This window comes from Nomascus leucogenys, chromosome 13 (assembly GCF_006542625.1).
Source record: "Nomascus leucogenys isolate Asia chromosome 13, Asia_NLE_v1, whole genome shotgun sequence".
Lineage (NCBI taxonomy): Eukaryota > Metazoa > Chordata > Mammalia > Primates > Hylobatidae > Nomascus > Nomascus leucogenys.
This window is the reverse complement of record NC_044393.1, coordinates 60,201,371-60,224,639: the sequence shown is the minus strand read 5'-3', so window position 1 is coordinate 60,224,639 and position 23,269 is coordinate 60,201,371. Positions and strand designations below refer to the sequence as shown.

The 23,269-nt window shown below is 34.5% G+C and overlaps 2 protein-coding genes across 7 annotated transcripts in view; one reads left to right on the top strand and one right to left on the bottom strand.

Annotated features, from left to right (window-relative positions):
* IMMP2L (inner mitochondrial membrane peptidase subunit 2) overlaps window positions 1-23,269 on the top strand; it is an 894,195-nt gene that overhangs the window by 402,619 nt on the left and 468,307 nt on the right. The window lies entirely within an intron of this gene.
* Window positions 15,062-23,269, bottom strand: part of LRRN3 (leucine rich repeat neuronal 3) — a 34,951-nt gene continuing 26,743 nt past the window's right edge. For both annotated transcript variants that reach the window (XM_003261196.4, XM_030826755.1), the window contains exon 2: window positions 15,062-18,097. In XM_003261196.4, the coding sequence (XP_003261244.1) occupies window positions 15,613-17,739 (2,127 nt within the window). In that variant the 5' untranslated portion in view covers window positions 17,740-18,097 and the 3' untranslated portion in view covers window positions 15,062-15,612. The remainder of the gene's footprint in view (window positions 18,098-23,269) is intronic.

Here is a 23,269-nt window from a genome sequence, read left to right as displayed (position 1 = left end):
TAGGTATTCTCTTTTCCTAGCTCAAAATAGGTTTTTTTTATTCAGAGGAAAATGTATTTTGTTTCTACTTGAGGAATTTGAGGTTTATTGCTATTTTTATAAAGTGAATAGACACTATTTTACGTGTCTTCTGTTACAAAAAGAACAACTTTCTAGATGGGAGAGATGATTAACTTGCATATCAGGATTAGCCTAATTACTACTATCTGTAATTTTCCCAGAATATATCTGGAAGCTGCTTAATTGCTATAGCATTTTTTAAAAATCTCTTTCCTTTCTCACAGTTTTTCCCACCATAGATAATTCTCTAAATTGTTTCAGAGAAGTTGCCTATCTTTGTATCCCCTGAAGCTTCTAACATTTTAGTTTCTTAGTAAATACTTATTGAACAAAAAGAAATATCAATCTAGTCCAGTCTCTGGCCCTTGTTACCTGTTTTTTTTTGTAGTTTGTTACCTGTTCATAGAATCATTTAGGATTTTTGCTTCTGGGTAATAGTGCCACTGTAACTCCCAGAGCTTTAAAATTGTGTCTTAATTTAGATCTTTTATTAGCTCCGTTCCAAAATTTTTTCCTCATTGTGCAATGTAAATAGGGCAAAGATAAAAAAATCCAGACTTATTCCTTTTTTTTTGGTGAAATACTAGATATCAAATGGATTATCACATTCATTTATTTGTTGATTATTCTCACAATAGCCAAATCGAATCTTAAATAAAGAGATCAATAGAGATGATTTAAAAAATCATGTCAACTGAAAAACATTTAGCAGTATGGCATTTTCTCCTATAGTTGTGGTCTTTGAATACATCATAATTTTCAATATTTTCCCTTCCTAGAAAATAAATACGGGCAATCTCTGTTGCCTTAAAGGGTTTTACAAGTAAGTTTTATTACTTGAGGGTGCAGAAATGCCAAGCTATTCCAGGCAAGTGACCGAATAATGTCTGGGACTCTTTTTTTGGCAAAACAACTAACTGTACTTTCAGGTTCATGAGAACCAAATAGGACTTCAGCTGAATTTTTTTCTTTTAAAATAGAAGTATCTATTGGCAGGACCTTATCTCTAATCTTTTTCTAGGTTTCTGTTTTCTTGTAGGACTATTTTGATTTATTGTGAGCCATTCTGCAGGGTTTTATTTACAAGTTATAGCTAACTTGGAACAAGAAATAACATTTGTTGTTTGCAGATGCCTAGTACAATTTAAAATAACTTAAGCAGTTATATAAGAAACAATGAATTATATTGCCTATGTAATACAAAGTAGCTACCACAACTAAAGAGAAAGACACACTACTTCCTTCTTACTTCGATCTTCTGGCCCCTGGAGTTAATTTAGGGCAGGAAATGCCAGTGTTAGAGGGCTGCCACGTCACTGGACAAAGTGAGAGCCTTTGGTTATTTTCTTTATGAGCTGTCACCCTAGTTTTCCTAGTGCTGAAGTGACAATAGCAGAAGAAAACCTTTAGCTAAACCTTATTTTTTTCCAGTGGAAGGAAAACATCAAGATTACTCTAGGCAATATGGCATTATTCACATTCACTAAATATTTTGAAAAGAATGAATGGAATACCTTTTTGTATTTTAAAGTAGGTTTATACAAAGGTGTAGCACACGGCTGGTCATGGTGGCTCACGCCTGTAATCCTAGCCTTTTGGGAGGCCTAGGGGAGCAGATAGCTTTGAGCTCAGGAGCTCGAAACCAGCCTGTGCAACATGGGGAAACCCCACTTATACAAAAAAAACATACAAAAATTAGCCGGATGTGTGGCTCATGCTCATAATCCCAGCTCCTCAGGAAGCTGAGGCTGGAGGATCACTTGAGCCTGGGAAGCAGAGGTTGCAGGGAGCTGAGATCACCTTGCTGCACTCCAGGCTGGGAAACAGAGTGAGACCCTGTCTAAAAACAAAAAACCAAAACCCAGAGGTGTAGCATATACATATGTACTTTAACTGAATGAGATTTTTGAAGTATAATTTCTTAAATCATTCATATTAAAGTTCTCATAAAAATCCAACACTAGTTTCTGTTCTCTTTTGTTAGAGCTGTGGAAATACCACTTAGTTTTAAGAAACGGACTGCTTCTGACTCTGTGCTTTTATCATTCAGAGCATTGAAGTAGTAATTTAATATTTTTATTCCTCAAATCAAATTATTTTTTCCTATCATTTGCTCTGCTTCTTGGCTTATCAAGCTTGATTATGTTTGCCTTTTCTTATTTTGAGCAGTGTGGTCTGAGCGTATGAAATAGAAAAAAAAATGATCTTACTAAGTAGATAAAACAATATGGCAGTGTTTTTGCATAATGGAAAAATTGTGAATTCTGGCTTAACATATTTTTTTGCCATGATTAGGAAATGGTGAAATGAATAATCACCAACTAACACTGATTAAAATTCTTTACTTCCAATGGAAAACACCATTTTTATAAGGTATCTAGATGGCTCTTCCAGCACACTTATTATTATAAATTGAATATAGAATGAGTCTTCTCGTAAATGAAGCTTACTTTATTTTTGTTATACCACCATAAGTGCTATCAAATAGCTGAGGTGGAGGAAGTTTACCACATTTCCACCAAACCTTATTGCCACTAGGAAGTGAACCAACCCACCATATTTTTGCAGCATTTCAACATGACAAAGACTATATATAGTTAGCCTCTAGATTTATACATTTCTGTTTGTTTGTAGTGAGATTCTTAATTCTGTGCTGTTATGATAATTGCTGATGCTAATAAGTTATGCTAAGACCTACCCTTGCTACCTGCTTAATGACATTTGTCTAAGAGGTTATAGTAGTGTATATGAGGAATTCCAAGGACTATGGTAGGTGTTAGCAAGGTAACCACCTTTCAATTTGTTTAACATGGAGAACAAATCCCTGTCACTACCACCTATAAAAACTTGCTAGTGATGTTACTTAAAGTTCCTCACCTGAATTTTCTTACCTATAATATAAAATATGGTTGCTGAAAGAATCTTTCTCATAGAGGTTAAATGAGTTTATATGTCTGTTCATGCTTAGCATTTCCTAAGTGCTGGGGATGGTGATATTGATGATGCTGTTAAGCACATCATTTGGGATCAAGTGGAATTATCTTTGTCCGTTTACAACTGGCTTTGCTTCCATTTGAAAATAGTGCAGGAATTTGGTTAATACTACTCCAGCCACATAAAGATTAGAGATTAGCACACCTGGAGGATTGCATCCAATTTCTGGTACTACATTTTAAGAGACTTTAATGACTTGAATCATATCCAGAGAAGAGTGACCTGAATTGCTTTAAGGACACGGGTTTCTTCAGTATGAAACGAACAAAACTTAGAGAAAGGCTAGCATAATCAATAACTTGCAGGGCTGCACTATGGGATGTAGATGAGATTCATTTTTTTTATTTCTAAAATAGAATTGGTAAAGATTAGAAAGAAACAAATATCTCAGGCTACCATGAGAGGAAAAAGTATATTTACTCCTAGGACTTTTGAAAAATATAATAGGGTGGCTGGGCGTGGTGGCTCATGCCTGCAATCCCAACACTTTGGGAGGCCAAGGTGGGTGGATCATGAGGTCAGAAGTTCAAGACCAGCCTGGCCAAGATGCTGAAACCCTGTCTCTACTAAAAATACAAAAATTAGCCGGGCATGATGGTGAGTGCCTGTAATCTCAGCTACTTGGGAGGCTGAGACAGAGAATTGCATGAACCCAGGAGGCTGAGGTTGCAGTGAGCTGAGATCATGCCACTGCACTCCAGCCTGGGCAACGGAGCAAGACTCTGTCTCCAAAAAAAAAAAAAAAAAAAGTAGTAGGGTGACATATAAGCAACTGACCTACCATTTACTATATAATGGTAATGTCTGTCGGTCACATCATTGGGAGATTTGAGGGCTGTAGGAGGATAACAGGGTGGGCACTGAAGTCATCTTTTATTCTGAGATAAGAGGTCTTTGATGATACATACCTTGAAAGTGTGGGCAGCTCTAGTCTGGATTAAGAGTGAAATAGTGGAGTCAAGAGATAATATTATAAAGTTTCTCAAAGGCAGAATGACAGGCTTTTGTAAGAGTGTATTTGGTAGACAGGGAGAATGTGAGGCCCTCTTTTTTGTATGTTCTTGATTTTGTATAATAAGCATATGTTAATTCTGCAATAAAATATACTCAGTTATTAACATGTAAAAATTATTTCATATTTTGAAATGGTATATTTTAAAAGAATAATGTGGCATCATGATGGTAATGTTGGGATTTCAAGTCAAGAACTTTGGAAGAGGCTTAATATTAAAATTCCTTTCTGAAGCCAGAGTATTTAAAGATCACAGGGTTAGCTTTTCTCAATACAGTAAAAATCTTTATTGATAAGGCCCATCACTTCTAAGAAAGACACAGCTCTGTCACAGTGCTCACTTTGGAGGAATGGAAAGACTCAATGGATTGCAGATTTGTCTGAAAATATTTTTATTCAATTTCTCCTTCCTTATGACCAATAATTCATCAAGGTAGGCTAGCATCATTGTCTTGACATCACAGAGTAGATATGGATAATAAATCAAATCCCAGGCATGATATGTATGAGTATGTCTTATATCTTAAAAAGTACTTTATAGATATGTAATCAGTAGAGTGTTATAATATCCTCACATTTAATTTTAGTTTCAAAATCAGGGGCCATTGGTCTCATAGATATTATGGTATTTTTTATCTCCTGGTTTCAGTAAAGCTAAAACTGGATTCATTTTTTTCCAGAATGAGATGACAATTTGTGCTGAATTACTTACATGTTCTACATGATATTCTGAGTATTCACACTGAAACAGTTGGCCTGAGTAGTATAGCCTAGTATTGGGGTAGAATTCCCTTATCAATAAAGTGAAAATCACTCTGTTACATATATTTAGTAAATATTTTGTTTAAGAGGCTACCTGGCCCTTTTCTATTATTGATACCATAGTGAAATGGAACAGATACATCTGCTATGGTGAGATGGAGTCCTCTCCACTAAATTAGGAGCTAGCATCAGGATATTAAAGAGGTCTTTTTAGAGTATACTCAGTTATGAGTATTTTAAATATCACAGGAAGGTGGATGTGATGTGCTTTTATCCTATTTATTTTTTGTTTAGAATTTTCTCCTTGGTTTCAGGCTAAAATCTCCAAAAAATTTTTTCAATCGAAACATTATTGAAGAATTGAAAAATAACTATTTTCATAATGTATATATCAGAGTTCCCCAAAACACTTTTGATAAAATTTCATAGCAAAAATATCTCCAAATTTTATGTTTTTCATAACAGAAGAGATAAACTATAAAAACGCATCCTCAAAATTGAGCTTTCAAAAATGCTGTGACATAATGCACTTTTTACTCTAATAATCCAAATTAGACTACCTTATCTTAGACAATATTAATAAAACTTTGCTTCTTAGGAGAGCACAATGATAAGAAACTATAGAAAATCTAGAATGGATACCTGATTTATGTTGATCAGTACATCTACAAATACTCTTTAAGTTTTGAGTTCAACGTTCCAATTGGAAACATAATAGAGAACATTTTAAAAATATTATCTGAAGAAAGTGATATAAAATCTAGGTAGTTAGAAGTATGCCTGGTATTATACAAAATATAGTCTAAGGAAATTAGACACAGTAATTTTTTTGGTTTTTCCTGTATCTGTTTATATACTCACTAAACTCTATGTAACATATTTGTGAAATTTCTGAAAAAGAAATACAATTGACAGTGGAAATAGAACTAGGTCAATCTTAAAATCAAAGGCATCAATCACAATTTTACATTACATTTGGGCTTCTATATACAAAATTACCCAGAATACTTAGTCTCTCTTTCCTTTATTTGTCCTTTGGGGAGACAGTAGAAAGCTGGAGTGACATTTTGACCATCTACGAATTTCATGGGAGATGTATTTTTAAAACATTTGAAATTAGATAGCCATCAAATACTGGACTATAATAACTGTGAAGATAAAGGATGTTTGTTTCTGAGAGTACACTTATGAGGCTTTTGAGTTATGTGTGATTTCAGATTAGGGAAGGTTTAAGAGGGTGGAGTATAGAGTGTACCCATGTCTATTTTCTTTTCTTTTTTATTTCCCACATATTCTCATATTTCTAACTCTGAAGGAGGCTGAGTGCTAGACTACATAGGGAGTTACGATTGAAATATGACAAACGAATCTTTGTACCCTTATAAATTAATTGTGGTCTTTTAAATTTGGCATAGTTATTTTTTCCTAGGATATTGGTTTCTAACATGGTTAGCACAAAATAAAGTTTGATTTTTACCCACCTCCTGATTTTTCTTTCTGAAGCCAGCTCCTGCTTTGTCCTTCAGAACTTTCTCTCAGTTGCCTAGCACTCTGTCATTACTAAAGATTTTCAGCCTATTAGTATCTTCATGCCATCCCTAATCTACCCTTAACATTTCTCTGCCCTCTAACTGGGATATTGTGTAAAGATTGTCTTAGCTCTGAGTTGGAAGCCTTTTTGGACTACCTTACAATAACTGAGAATGTTGTACCACCCCAAATATGTGTAATTGTCCCTCTGCCTATCATACTTTTGTTTCCCTGAATTGCAATTGCCAGATTCATTTGTTGTTATTTACCTTTTCACTCTTAAGTTTTAGGATGTCAGGAGATTTGTCTATTGCAGTCAATGTTGAATCTCTAGTAGCTAATATTTTGTCTGGTACACAGTAGATCTTCAATAAATGGTGTGTGAATAAAGCATGGGCCACTCCTTGCTTCCCTGCTTAGAAACCTTGCTGCTATTAGACCTGATCCTTAGAAGGAGCACTAACATACAAATGACTCATTAAAATCACAACAACACTAACAACAACTAAGCTCAGCCATATCATTTGGGATGAGAATAGGTCAACATAGTGACTTTAGTACTCGTTGAACACTGAGGAGCTTCTTTATACATAAAAATATTTCTGCTTGTCAATTTAATTCCATAGAATCTCATTAACCTAAGAAAGTCCTTTAAAGAACCACCTTCTTTCTTTCACTCAGACGTATAGATGATCAGCTTCCTCTATGGGTAGCTATAGATTTTAATCACACAGATAAATTTGATGGTGTCCAGTTTTTATTTAAACTTTTTGCTACCTCTTTTATCAATATGCAATCCCTGTCATCTAAACTATATTAATAATTTTGTTCTTTTGAACTATATTATACAATTTGTAAAGTAGAACTCCTAAGAACCCAAGATTTGCAATAGATTACACATCAGTCAACAAAGCTAAGCATTATCAGCTCACAATGACATCTGACTCTCTAAGCTGTTGGTGTTGATGTGGTATTCTAAGTTTCCCATGCCTATAGTGTCAGTACTCACAAGGATGGAAATGTTGAAGAGAAGTTTCTGTCTTCTCAAACTTCACTTTTTATGCAGGATATACCTTCTGAGTTATTGTGCATGATAAGTGTAATCGGAGAGTTGGCAAGCAGGTTAAACATAATTGACCATTCTGTATTTTCCTCTAATGGGACTGAGAAAGACAAGAGCTTTATAGATTGGGAATGTGAAGTAGATGCATGGAAATAATTGCAGAAAAATTCTTTTAAAAGTCTCTAGCCTTACATCTGCTTGGAACTTCATGTATATTCCTATTTTAAAGGTTTTATTTATAGGAATACCCATAGGTTTTCCTTTCTTGATAAACTAGTGTTCTTTGTGTTTGGCAAATAAGTAGTAACTGCAATTTGACAAATAACGACTCTTTATCCCATTTTCTGATATGAAACTGAGATAGGAATATTATAAAAGAACATACTGATGGGGAGAGTTAGAAGATAATAGGAACAATTAATGAATCTAATGTACTATTGATGAATTGTTCCCTCTCCAAAAAATCACCTATTAGTTATTGTTGTGAGTTATGGCATGCTTATAAAGTTCCTGTTATTATTTCTCTTGGTGTTGAGTCATTTGCTTTATTTGTTTTTTGCTCTATGTTATTATTTTTGTTACAGTTAATATGCATTCATATTAACTATATGAATATATAGTTCATATGTTTTCTTGGGGAAATATACTTAAATACTTCTCTGAGACTGATATATAAAATTGGAATATTAATGCTGAACTCAAAGAAATTTCATGAGGATCACATAAATTGGGTTGTAATTATGTAATGTATTATACACATTTATATGTAATATATATCACATTATACATGTACAGAAAGAGATGTGCAGGCCTGTCTATTAGCATGCCTGTCATATTGTAAGATGGCAAATGTTCATTTTCCCACACCCCTTCTTTAGATCTGAAGTGGATTTCCTAAGAGCACAGCAAATTGTTAATCTGGCACATATTCACAATTTATGAATGTTTCCTTCTTTTCTTCCTTTCCTTTTTCCTTCCTTCTTAATTTGTAATCTTTCTACTCAAGTAAATATAAATGCATGTTTATCTAAACATAATATGTTAATGATATATTTATTATTTTCTATGCATGCATCAACAGAATATCTCAAGCATTGCATTGTCACTTGAGGACTGAGCCTGGACTGTGGCACACATAATCCACTGGAAGGAAAACCTAATTCCCTTTAGCCTCACACAGTTATTTTTGTTGTGGTTCATTTTTTTTTTTCACTGCAATCACTTAATTCCTATTGATTTGTGTGGAAAAGATGTTGTTTGTAGAAAGAAACGAATCTTTTGTTTTCTACTTTTTAAATACATTTTATACATGCCATATCCGTGGTTAGAAGAAATTTTTTTACACTCAGGGGTTTGAATTGACTTGTTAGCATCATATACTTATATGAATTCATGCATTTTATATGTAAATATTTTTTTAAAATCTTGATAAAACAAATGATTTAATATGAAAGTTCTGTACTAGAATTTTGTTTCATTGATTAATTTACTAGGAAATAGGGATAGGAAGGTAAGAGCTTTAAAGTTATTTTGGTGACATGATTTCTCGTTTTTTATTGAATAGGTGACTCTTCTCTGAAACCATTATTAAAGAGATGTTTACTAGAGGTATCTGACCTTAATCCCAGTTCTGATAATGAATTTCAATTTTATATCGTATTCTTTCGAAAGACCATTTGGGTGTGTTTAGCTATATTGCTTTAATAATGATACCTCTGTTGGTTTAAGAACTATTTCTGTCTTTACCAGCCTTGAGTCTAGTACCACAAATGACAGGGAGGTTGTTTTATTACAGCCTGATTCTCTCAATGTGAGGATTAGGAGGGTTAATTTATGTCCCAAGCTCACTCCATTATTTGTTCCAGAGGCTGGTAAACATTACAAAGGAGTATCACAATTGGATTTTGAATCAATAACTTCAGATGCTGAACCATATATTTTAATGAGAAGCTGGATTTTCTTTACAATGGTCACATAATACTGTTAGTTTCTTGGTGATGTAGTAGAGTTAGAAAAGGTAAATATAAACACACAAAGTACTGTGAGGTCTCCAAATGTTGTTGTAGCTCATCCTTCTAAAAGGCTTACTAAGGTCAACCACAATTCTTTTTGCTGTGCTTTGTTACTCTGGGCCACTTCTCAATAATTTTGAAATTGTGTGTGATGCTAGCTTTGAATTTATTATTTGAACTCTTCAGTTTGCTCCTAAGAAAAAGTCCTATTGACATATCTGTGAGTTATTTACTCCCTTAATTGGTATATGCTCTATGGCTTATTTCAAAGATGAGCTAGGAGCCTTCTGAGATGTATATACAGTGAACTAGAATAGGTAAATTCAAATCTCTGTAGGCTTGTCTATTTTTAGTATGAACAAAAAGGAATCATGTTCTATTTCATATGATGTCTTCTCACTTGAGCATACTAAATACATACTACCCAATTCATGAGCCTTCTGTGTATATTGTAAATGAAATGTTTAGGCCAAATTTTGGAAATAATCTATATTCTGCTGTAATATTCTTTTTAAAAGTTTTTTCTCTTAATAATTTTTCTTAGAATTGGATATATGTTCTATGACTGTTAATATTAACTCTGATTTTGCACTTTGCTCCTCTGTAAAAATAATATTTTCCTTTTCCTTTAGAAGAATAACATAAATCTAGGCCATGGTCACTCTTAACACTCAAGTCCTTACTTTTCAAATGAACAGATAAAAGTAGTCATTGTGTGAAAACTGGAGTCAGTTCTGTCTTTTCCCAAAACTCCATGATACTGATTGTAGCCGTTTCTAGACGTGGCATTCCAGTACAATGCTGTAGTTCTCTCAAGCAACGACCTAGTTAGCAATGCATTCATTAGGGTAAAATGATATTATAGAAGCAAAGATGTAGTGAAAATATTAGCATCTGAAGGAGAAGATCACTGTAGTCTTTTCTGTTTAATTGATTGCAAAATATCCTTTTGAGACCCTTAAATATAGTAATATATAATGGTAATAATATATATAATATATAATATAGTAAATATAATGGTCACAACTATATTTTTCACAAAAATTTTTACTTATTTGCTATAATGTCTTGGGAAATTTGAGGAAAAAGATTGGATCAAAGAAAATATAGCCACAATTTAGTTACTATTCATTACTCCCTATATCCTAGAAAATCAGCATTGTGATGAAGCCCAAGATACTGTGAATGGTGACATATATAATTAGAATTATTTCCTCATAATTTTGATGGCTGTGAGATATGTTATTGAGATTTTTTCACTCCTTAATACATGTATACTTTTAAACTTTTTAGTTATTTTTATTGTTTGCTTTATTAGTTTCTGACACATTTTGGATTTTTCCATCTAAAATGTTAATCTCTGAAATTTTAAGACTATTCTTTATAGTTATTGGAACATCTTGTAAGGGTTAATGTGGATAGAGTAAGTTGGTTCTCCTCCTTGTAAAGATATATAGACATTTTGTCTGTGCTGGATAAACCTTTTTGAAATTCAATTCTCATTTTCTCTTTGAGTTTGAAATAGGGGTCACATAACAGGTATCCATGTTTTATGCACAGAAATAATTTATGGTAACTAAATATGCCTCTTTTTTTTGAGACGGAGTCTCGCTCTGTTGCCAGGGTGGCATGCTGCAGTGGTGTGATCTTGGCTCACTGCAATCTCCGCCTCCCAGATTCAAGCGATTCTCCTGCCTCAGGCTCCCGAGTAGCTGGGACCACAGGCTTTCACCACCACACCCAGCTAATTTTTGTATTTTTAGTAGAGACGGAGTTTCATCATGTTGGCCAGGATGGTATCGATCTCTTGACCTTGTGATTCGCCCACCTCAGCCTCCCATAGTGTTGGGATTACAGGCTTGAGCCACCACACTCAGCCTAAATATGCCTCTTAATTTAGCCAGTCTAAAGGATAGTATTAGGCTAGTTTCTGCAGATATAGTGAATAAAATCAATATTACATTTGAAGCAAGCTTTTACATCAAAATTGTGATAAGTAAAACATTTTAGATCAAGAAAAAAACCTTGTATTTTTTCTGAGCATTATCATTTTGTGAAAGTATGAAGGATTAAGGCTGGGACTTTACCAAATAACACAGTTAACATGTATTTGTAAAAACACTGATGAAGAAAATAAACCAGAATATAATCTAGTAGAATATAAGTTTTAGATGGTAGAAAATTTGTCCTATTTATTTCTCTTTTTCCTGTGACTAATAGCCATACAATAAATGTTTATTGACTATAACAAAAGATAATTAAATGAATAAACTAAGGAATTATTTTAAACTTATGCTTGTTTGTGTGTAGTTTTACTTAAAAACTTTTTGTCTAATTAGAATAAAAACTTTAACACTAAAATAAGTATTAAATGACTAGTATATGTACCATAAATCTATTTCATTTCTTTCTTGGTGAAATGGTTAGCATATGTCTGCCAACCTGTTGCTGCTTAGCTTTACTGACAATTATATACATTATAAAATACATATTTTGTTTCGCATTGTTTTTATATATTTTTGTATTCAATTGGGTATGCTTATTGTTAGAAAATCTTAATTTTATTTTGTAGTATCAATTATAAAATATGTAATTCTTCAAAAATTATTTTTGTGCCAAGGTGTTTTTCTCCATACAAGGTGAGCAGATTAAGTAGCATTCATACAGCTATAAACTTTAGAGTTTTATTTGTTATAGGTAAAGTTGTGTTTTGCAACAAGAGCATCCATATCACATCACAAAATTGTAACTTAAATGGTTTGAGTACTTTGACCAATGCTTAGTTTTATGTGAGGATTAAGAGGTAACAGAGTATGAAACACCATTCTCATTGAAGCAGATGTCTTTTCTCTCTCACTGGAAGTTTACATTAAAATTTAAGCAAATCAGTAGGTTCATGATTTGCCTTGAGCGTCTGTATATTTTTGGTTGTAACAGAAATACTTCATTTTAATGCTCACTACTAGATGTCTATTCAGAATGCATATTTCATAACAAAATTTAAAAGAAATATGTAGATTAAAATGAATTCTTAGTGCTATGACACGTTTGTGATACTTCTTCAGGCAGATAGGTTTCAAAGAAACATACAAGGTACATGCTCAAGTTGTTACTGACCTATACTATGCCTGCATCCTAATAGGTTGTATTTCACCTCCTATATTTTTGACAAATAGCTGAGCTCTGTAAAGCTCTGTTTGTGGTGCTGAAACCTCTCATGATGTATGTGCATGTTTGGCTGATAAATTCTAATGTCAGCCTCTGTGTGATAGTGATTCATCAGGTTGTAAAATTTGTGTTTGAGAAACACGTTGAATTAGCAAGTTTCATATTTTGGTTGTGTTAAAGTTAACTCAATTTACCCTTTTGTTTTAAGAAGTTCTTAACAATTCCCTCTCACATTGTCAAAAACAGCTAGGATTCAATTGGAAACTGTCAATGCTATCACAAAAGAAATGTCTAATATTAACAAATAAATTGATATGACTACAGTGCTGGAAATGTTTATAGGCCAGTGAGATATTGATATTATGCAGAAAGCTATTGTAAGAAAAGTTAAAAGTTGCTTATGAGCAGACACAATAGCAATTAACATGAAAGCTTTGTAACTTTGAGAGATAAACAATTTGCCTATAAAAACTGTGGTATTTTATTGTCTCAGAATGTTTGCTTTATACAGAAATACTTCTATTTTTGCAGGACTGTGGGGGTTTGTTTGTAAAAATGACTGAAATCCTCAAAAATCTTAATTCTCTTTTTTTTAAGTGAACTCCGTATATTCCCTATATAAGATTTTTTTTATTAATTTTTTTTGCACACAAAACAATAAACATTTTCTAAAAATACAAACAAAAAGATGCATATCAAACATATTAGGAAGGTTGCACATGGGAAGATGGGGAATAGAAATGGGGGGTGGGAATTAAAGAAAATAAATGAGAGAGGGACTTTGTATGGATCAATGATAATAACTCAATCCTCTATTTGACAAAGAAGAAGAAGGAAGAGGAAGAAAAAGAAAGTGGGATAAAGGATCAGAAAGGGAGGAAAATAGAAAAAATTAGAGTATGACTCCAAGGTAGATCTGTTTTGTTGTTGCTGGGTTGGTTGGTTGGTTTGTCTGTTGTATTTTTCATATGTTTCTCCATGTTGGCCAGGCTGGTCTCGAACTCCAAGCCTCAAGTGATCAACCCGCCTCGGCCTCCCAGAGTGCTGGGACTACAGGCGTGAGCCACCACGTCCAGCCCCCACATTGCGTCTGTCCTCCGTGGCAGACCTCCCAGACGGGGCGGCCGGGCAGAGGCGCTCCCCACATCCCAGACGGGGCGGCTGGGCAGAGGCGCTCCTCACATCCCAGACGGGGCGGCCGGGCAGAGGCGCTCCTCACTTCCCAGACGGGGCGGCCCGGCAGAGGCGCTCCTCACATCCCAGACGGGGCGGCCAGGCAGAGGTGCTCCTCACTTCCCAGAACTACTAATGTACTTGGCACTTCCATTCAATGATTTGTAATCTTTTAAGCTGTGGGTTACCAGTGCCTTAAATATATTTTTAGAGGACTGGACTAAAAAATTAAATTCTTAATTGCTTCTTTTACTTTAAAATAGTTTCAGAAGCTTTTCCTTTAGTTAACATCATTCCTCTTAAATTTGTATCAAACTCTGGAAGTATCTGAATTATGTCATTTTTATATTGGGGTGAGCTAAATAAAAGAAATTTCAGAAAGTCGAATCTGTTAAACTTCTACTACTAATCCTATATGTTTTATGGTGTAATTTTAAAATCTTAGTCTTGGACTGAAACATGTTGTTTCCTTGCCATGTTTCAATATAGTAAATTATTAAGTTATTTGCTTGTTATTTCAGTGAAGCTCCTTAACTGTTTTGAATCAGAGAGAGATTTGAAAATTATACCTAGAGCATAAGTCATAATGAAATTTGGCAATAGTTTCTGCAAAGCAAGCAGCCTAGACCTGGTGTGGTGGCTCATGCCTGTAATCCCAACACTTTGGGACACCAAGGTGTCCATGAGGCCAGGAGTTCGAGACCAGCCTGGCCAATATGGCAAAACTTTTTCTCTACTAAAAATACAAAAATTAGCCGGAGATGTAGTCACATGCCTGTAATCCCAGCTACTTGGGAGGTTGAGGCAGGAGAATTGCTTGAACCAGGGAAGTGGAGGCTGCAGTGAGCCGAGGCTGCCACTGCTCTCCTGCCTGAGCAACAGAGGGAGACTCCATCTCAAAAAAAAAAAAAAAAAAAAAAAAAGCAAGCAGCCTAAAACTAAGCTACTGCTAATTATTAAAATAAGACTTTATGTTGCTCAGATACTGAATTTATATTATCTCAAGCGAATAATTTAATCTACTCCAAAAGCTACTTGTTAAAAAAAATCCTTAAGTGAATGCATAATTTCCTAGAGTTTCTGTCAATAGTTAAAGGGTTAAATACAAATTATGATTGCCATTTAATATTGATTAAATGCTTTCTGAAATCCATATTTGAGGCTTTATAAAAATGTAGGTAGTCCCATCACCAAAGAAAAGTGTCTCACTCTTAGCATTCCAAATTTCATTATAGAAAAACATCTTTTAAAAACTTTGTCATTTAAATGATATCTGATCAGATGATGTTTCCCAGAAATTATTCTTTATTTAGAAACAAAACAAGACAAAAGCAATTGATTTTAATCCAAAATGTATTTTTCCTTATAAAAGAGGTCCACATACTCACTGTGTCTACTCTACAGAATTTGTCCATTTTATTACACCACGTGTCAATTCAAGTTTATCTGGTCACTGCAAAAACTCGTGGCTAATATGTGTAATACAACACAGGAGGAGGTATTGCTCAGTTCAACTACTCTTATATACTTAAAAAAAATACAGAAATGTTTTTGTCCACTTTAACTGTAGTCCAGACATAAAAGTTACATGAAAGTTTTAGAAAATGGAGTTATTTTATTTGGTTGCCACAGTACCCCTTGAAGCCAGTTACCTAAAATGCTGAATGAAGTTGTACATATTTCCATTGGTCAGGAGCAGCATTGGTGAAGCTTAAACTTCTCTCTCGAAAGTAATCTTTCTTTACTTTTTTTTGTTTTGTTTTGTTTTGTTTTTAGCACAACTGCAGTCTTTCACTTTTTTTGTTGTTCATTTTTGGAGTAGATTTAGTTGGTGGTTTTTAGGACATATTTGTTGGTAAACCTATAACAGTTGCTTTTACTTTCAGTGATGTACTTTTTTCTTTTCCTGCTTCCCAGAGATTTATCAGAGGAGGATAAAGCTCACCTAATGCAAAGGTTGGTTTCTGTAAGTAATTCCTCACATAGCTGTGTCCACCATCACAGTTCATTTCTGGAGAGAGGCAGCTGATAAGACATATCACACCAATAATCCCCAGAAGGCCTCCAAGACAGACCATAAGTGTTGTGGTATTACTCTTTTCATACTCTTTTTGATCAGGGTCCAAACCTTTGGTGGTGACATTTACACATTTTTTTCTGTTTTTCTGATAGATGGTGGGAATATCAATACAAATTTTATACTCAGTTGATGGATTCAGATGAGTAAGATTATATACCTTGACATCAGATGGTATTCGAGCACTTTGCGCGGCATTAGAATTTTCAGTCTTGACAAAGGCTGTCCATTTAACACTAGATTTGAGAATTTTAGAACTTGCTTTCCAGGACACCAAAACTGAATTGGCCTGAATATCTCTTATTTTAATATTCAAAGAGCCATTGTTATCCTGTGGAAAAGATCCATCCACTTTGATCATAACAGACTTCAAGTCAGCGCCAACTAGGTTAGTTGCTATACAAGTATATAAACCCCCTTCTTTGGGAGTTATGCCATTTATATCTAGTGTTCCTTCAGAATGGACATAGAACTTGTCTGTCAGGGTATTAGGCAAGAGTTTTTGACCAGAAGGTGTTATCCAGTAGATTTCAGGCTGTGGTTCTGCAGTAGCTCTACAGTGAAAGGAAACATAGCTCCCAGCTTCTACATTTAGATGAGAAGGAAAGCTCTCAGGAGCTATAAGAGGGAGACAAATTTCCATCATGTCCCTGAAATGCACTTGCCGAACATTCTGACCTTGGAATTCAGGTGGGTCCACGCAAAACAGTGAATCTGGCTCCATGAATCGAATGTTGGTTTTGTTCATATTAATCCAACGGATGACACAGTCACACCTGATGGGGTTACTGTGTATGCTGATTTCCTTGAGGTTTGGCAGAGACTCAATGGTACCATGGTAGAGGGCACTGAGAGCATTGCTGTTCAGCATGAGTGATTCCAGCTTGGGGAGTCTGAAAAATGCATTGGGGTGAATGTAAGACAATCTAGGGTTGTTAGTAGCTTCTATTTTTCTTAAATCTGGCAGGTTATCCACAGCAAGACTATCGATGGAAATCAGCTCAGGCATATTATTTATCCCCAACTCTTTTAAGTGTAGCATATTGCTAAAATCACCCCTTCGTATTCTATTAATAGGATTTTTATTTAGATCCAAAAATTTGAGATTTACAACTTTTTGAAGAGCAACATGGGGTACTTTAATAAGCCTGTTGTCATAAAAAGAGATGCTTTCTAAGTTTTCAAGTCCAACCAAGGCATTATCTGGTATTTCTGTGAGGTTTATACCAGCTATAACCAGGCTGCGAAGATTGATAAGAGGCTTAAAGTTCATGTCTTTGATTCTGATGATTGGATTTTCCCCAATCATCAGAATCTCTAGATTTGGAAGAGCATCAAACCACTTACTGTTGATCATCTGCAATCTATTTGAATTGAGATGAAGTCGAAGAAGATTATGTAGGCCAATAAAGGCTCCAGGTGAAATTGTAGAAAGCAAGTTGTGATTAATATAGAGTTCTTGTAAGTTGCTCAGTTCAGACAGACATTTTTCAGGCAGTTCAGTAAGTTTGTTTTCCTCTAGGTACACAGAAAGGAGCTGAGGCATCTTTTTTACATTAATGTTGGTGACTGAAGATAAATTGTTTTGAGATAAATCCAGGCCAGTAAGGTTTACTGGAAAGTCTGTGGAGTATTCAATTTTTGCAATATTGTTAGTCTGTAGGAGCAGAATCTGTGTGTTAGCAGGCAATCTGGCTGGGAAAGTTAAAAGACCTAAATCATTACAATCCACTGTAGATGCTTCCATATAAATGGATCTGGGTGTAAACCAAGGCCTGATTTCACACGTACATAACTGTGGACAATCCACTTTTTTATCTACAGCTTGTACTAGTGTAGTGATAGCTAGGCCAAGTAGCACATGAATTCGGAGTGGCATGTCCTTCATCTTAGCTTTCTTCTTCAGAAATGTAATGGGCCCTTAAGGATTCCACAGTCAGTGCTAGTAAGTTCAGTAGGAGCTGATTGATAAGGAAGATGCTTGCATTTGTCAAATGATGAATGCCATAGAACCACAAAGTTTTTCTTCACTGAAATAAGTGCCAGTGCCACAATTGCATTGTCCAAAAATGTCATGCATATTGGAGAAGAAAAGGTTACTATTTCCTTAATGATATAATATTGATGTACTTTTTGAAGGTGGAGTATGTATAGATGGTCATAGGAGATTGAGTAATTCATTTATTTAGAAGTATAATATTCAAATCCCATGCTTGTTCAGTATTTGCAGGAATAGCAGCATGATGCTAAATGTAATAAAATGAAATATGGAAGAAAAAAGATAATAATTAGTACAAATGAAAAATACCATAATTAATATCCATTAATTATAATTATTTCATGTATAAATTATATTCTTAGCGTTTACGTACTTCAATATGTTTGGTGACTTTATCTTTTTCATGACTGTCCTTGATAATTCTTTTTTTTTTAATTATACTTTAAGTTTTAGGGTACATGTGCACAACGTGCAGGTTTGTTACATATGTATACATGTGCCATGTTGGTGTGCTGCACCCATTAACTTGTCATTTAACATCAGGTATATCTCCTAATGCTATCCCTCCCTGCTGCCCCTACCCCACAACAGGCCCCAGTGTGTGATGTTCCCCTTCCTGTGTCCATGTGTTCTCATTGTTCAATCCCCACCCATCAGTGAGAACATGCGGTGTTTGGTTTTTTTTGTCCTTGTGATAGTTTGCTGAGAATGATGGTTTCCAGTTTCATCCATGTTCCTATAAAGGACATGAACTCATCCTTTTTTATGACTGCATAGTATTCCATGGTGTATATGTGCCACATTTTCTTAATCCAGTCCATCATTGTTGGGCATTTGGGTTGGTTCCAAGTCTTTGCTATTGTGACTAGTGCCGCAATAAACATACATGTGCATGTGTCTTTATATCAGCATGTTTTACAGTCCTTTGGGTATATACCCAGTAATGGGATGGCTGGGTCAAATGGTATTTCTAGTTCTAGATCCCTGAGGAATTGCCACACTGACTTCCACAATGGTTGAACTAGTTTACAGTCCCACCAACAGTGTAAAAGTGTTCCTATTTCTCCACATCCTCTGCAGCACCTGTTGTTTCCTGACTTTTGAATGATGGCCATTCTAACTGGTGTGAGATGGTATCTCATTGTGGTTTTGATTTGCATTTCTCTGATGGCCAGTGATGATGAGCATTTTTTCATGTGTCTTTTGGCTGTATAAATGTCTTCTTTTGAGAAGTGTCTGTTCATATCCATGTCTAAAACACCAAAAGCAATGGCAAAAAAAGCCAAAATTGACAAATGGGATCTAATTAAACTAAAGAGCTTCTGCACAGCAAAAGAAACTACCATCAGAGTGAACAGGCAAACTACACAATGGGAGAAAATTTTTGCAATCTATTCATCTGACAGAGGGCCAATATCCAGAATCTACAATGAACTCAAACAAATTTACAAGAAAAAAACAAACAACCCCATGAACAAGTGGGCAAAGGATATGTTCTTGATAATTCTTGGCCTAGGCATTGGGCAGGCTGAGAAATTTAATCTTTAAAAGGTTAAACATTTATTATTTTAATGAATATGTTTCCTGAAGTTTTCTGTTATTTCAAATCTTTACTTGTTTATACCTTGTAATTTTATTTGTTATGTTTTCATTAGCTTTGAAATTTACTTATAGGGAAAGAAGGAAAACAACTTTTAAATCTTTTAACTGTTGATGGCTTTTTTTTTTTTTGCCTGTTAGGCAAAATAAAAAGTTAATAAATAAATAATACTGTTCACTTACAACCAAATGAGTTAGACTGTGATTCAACAGGCTCCCACGAGACAGGATTTAGAGACAAAAATTACAAAATGTTAAGTAAGCTAGATGTAGTGGTATTAGCTGTTTCCCATTTTCATTCTTACTTCTCTCTATAGTCTCCTTTGCATAAAGTGACTTGAGTTTTGCAGTCTTCAGAGAAGATTAAGTTTAACTTGCTGTAGATGTACCTGTGTGTTATCATTCTTAACTAAAGTTCACAAGATTAACATTTGGCTGTTTTATTTTTCCCTGAGAATAACTTACCTTCCATTACTAACAGTGAAAAAACAATTTTATTACATCACTGATGTGGTTTGGCTGTGTCCCCGCCCAAATCTCATCTTGAATTGTAGCTCCTATAATTCCCATGTGTTGTGGGAGGGACCTGGTGGGAGATAATTAAATCATGGGGGCAGTTTCCCCCATGCTCATCGTAGTGAAATAAGTCTTACGAGATCTGATGTTTTTATAGGTGAAACGCCTTTTGCTTGAGTCTCATTCTCTCTTGCCTGCCTAAATGTAAGATGTACCTTTTGCCATCTGCCATGATTGTGAGGCCTTCCCAGCCACGTGGAGCTGTGAGTCCATTAAACCTCTTTTTCTTTGTAAATTACTCAGTCTTGGATATGTCTCTATTAGCAGCATGAGAATGGATTAACTTAATCAGTAACACAAAGACCCAGATATTTTTCTTTTAAATCTATACCAGTGTCTTTGAAATATAATCATTTCCAACACCAAGTTGCGAATTCGATATGTGGGGATCCTTCTCTGTTTACCTCACCGTCTGCCATTTTCCTGCAGGCAACCTTCTCCCTATTGATAGAGCTATGGTTGCATCACTCTGCCTGGAATACTTCTTTCTTTGTTTTAAATTATGTTTTACTGTCTTTTCAAACCTGAGTTCAAGAATCTCCCCTCTGGGAAGTCTTTCATACAAGACTTTCATATAACCCCTCCCTCCAGATGTACTTAGCTGCCCCTTCACAGTGGTCCCATGGCTCCAGCACTTGTCTCTGTCAAGCATTTCCTTGATCCTTTCCTTCACCAGGCACTAACCTCCTTGAGAGCATGAGGTCTGCCTGGCTTTGCATCCTATCTTCTGGGCATTATCATTATAATGTAGTATATGCTCAAGAAATGTTTTGAATGAACTGATAAATGAATTTATTAATAGAATCCTGTATGCATCCTTTTACGTATTACTTAAGCAATTCAATCTGCTTAATTTCCAATTTCAGTAAATCTGTTTTAATGTGTGTAAGTATTTACTAACATCAAATTTGTGTTACATATATTACTAAAATCCAGAGATTAAAATTCAGGCTAATACAAAGGAGTGTTAGACTTTAAGAGAAAAGTTAATCTATTATATCTGTGCTTTATTCTTTAATTTATCCAGTCAACATTTATTGAGCACTTTCTACAGGCCAATTACTGGGTTAATAGCTAGAGGGAAAAAAGATGACTTAGATATGGTTGATTTCTTTAGTAAAATTTCAGTCTGGAGGGGAAACAGAAGTAAACAGATGGTTACAATTCCATATGCATGCTCATTTCGGAGCGTATACCGCTCCGAATAAAACGAAAATAGAAATCTGTTGCCCCTTTATGTCCACAATGAAGGAAAAACCTAGGTACAAAGTCCCGTTGCATTTGTGTATGTTTCCATAAATCACTTAGCTGAGAATGGAGAAACCCTTACTTCTGTCAATTAATTGGTTAGGTCTGCTTTCTCCAACAGAGCAGAGAGGTACCTATATCCATCTTTAAGTTAACTAGAGGTTTGGAAATACTAAAGATGAAGCATTCTTTCTGGGGGAGTCTTAATATAATGTCACTTTTTGAAAGTATCCTGGTGACTGTCTTAAAATTTATGTTTGTGTTTAATTAGAAAATGTTTTCTTATTTCATCATTTACATAGCCATATGCTAGAAACAACCACATTTTGAATTAGATTTATGCTGAAAGCTTTTGAAAATGAGAGTGTTTATAGTGGTGAGCATATTCAAATGTTGTTTCTCCTGGTCTATAGGAAGCAACAGTATGCTAAACACAATAGAGAATGTAGAAATTTATCCTTTCTTTAGCATAATATTGACTTTTTCTTAAGTATGTAGAAATGATTATGATATTTCACTAATATGCTATTTACTATGGGTTATTTGCAGGATAAAAAGTAAGTAATAATAGTATCTTCTTAGTGCTTTATAGTTTTCAAAGCCTTTTCTTATTCATTATTAATTTAATATTAATGAACTTATGAGATAGGTTGGTGAGGTACTTTAATCTCCATTTTTTAATGTAAGGTTATTGAGACCCATCTGCCTGATACCACACAACAAATAAATGGTGGGGCGGGATTGAAACCTAGTTTAGGCCGTTAAAATCAAACAATTGTAAGAATTCTCATATCTTATATATCCAATTCCTGTGGACACTTACAATTTGAGATTTCTTTAATGTGAAAATACAAATTGTTTCTTGGTATAATTATATGTAGAAGCTTTTATGGATAAAGCTACTTTTCCTTAGTAAAGAGATCTTTATTCTTTAGCTTCTTTATCTGTTTTTCATCATTTATGAAATATTGATCCAACACCTACTTTTTGGCAGTCATTATGATAGACACTGGAAAGTCAGCAATAAATAAGATAAAATATCTGCTTGCCAAGCTTTCAGTTATCAAAGGAGTAAATGGCTGAGGACAATGATGCACAGTAGATTTGATTTACAATAAAAATGTGTGCAATGCTCTGTGGATGCACAAAGGAGAGAATGCTTAATTCTGTTCCTCCAAAAGGAGCAACATGAATTTTCTATGGTCTTTTGTGATATTTATACAAAATCAGCTGGGGAATAGTGAGGACATGTGAATAAGAAGATTTAAAATCTACTGTCTTTTAGATGAGTTTTGCAATGCTAAAGCTTAAGAACAAAGTGTGCCTTCTTTGCACTTTGTGTATTATAAAGACTACAGTGTGAGGAAAAGAAACATTTTGATACTTAAGTTGAAAAACTGGTGAAGAAAAAAATTGCCATGGGTACATTAAAACCCAGTTTTTCCTTTTCTTCTATAGCAAATTGCTGGCTAAGTTCATTTGTATAAAGAACTTAAATTCTATTCTCCCATTATCTGACTTTGTATTCCCTTGTTGTAAGACTTGATCTTTCTTTAGTTCTAATTGAAGGTTCCATATCCCAAAGGTATTGTTGAATTATACTAAATGCATCCTTATAAAAGACTGTTCTATTTTCCTTGGGAAATACTTCTTTTCCAGTTTTTTGAAATGAATTATTTGAATTTATATGACAACTCTCAGGAAATGGATAATGGTAATTATTTAGAATAGTTTAATGAATGCTATCCTTAAAAACTGATGTTAATAAGAAATTGATATAAGGAAAGAAAATTTGTTTTGCATTAAGAAACATGGGCCAGGTTTACTGGATGTTTTGTAACTGGGGACAGGATACCTCACTTTCTTGTACCTCAGATTATTGATCTTTATAATTTAGAAATTTGGTTGCATGAGTTCTAAGATTCTTTCACATTCCAAACTTACGTGATACTATTCTGTGAACATCAAAGAGTTTTTCCAAAGGTGTCTAACAATT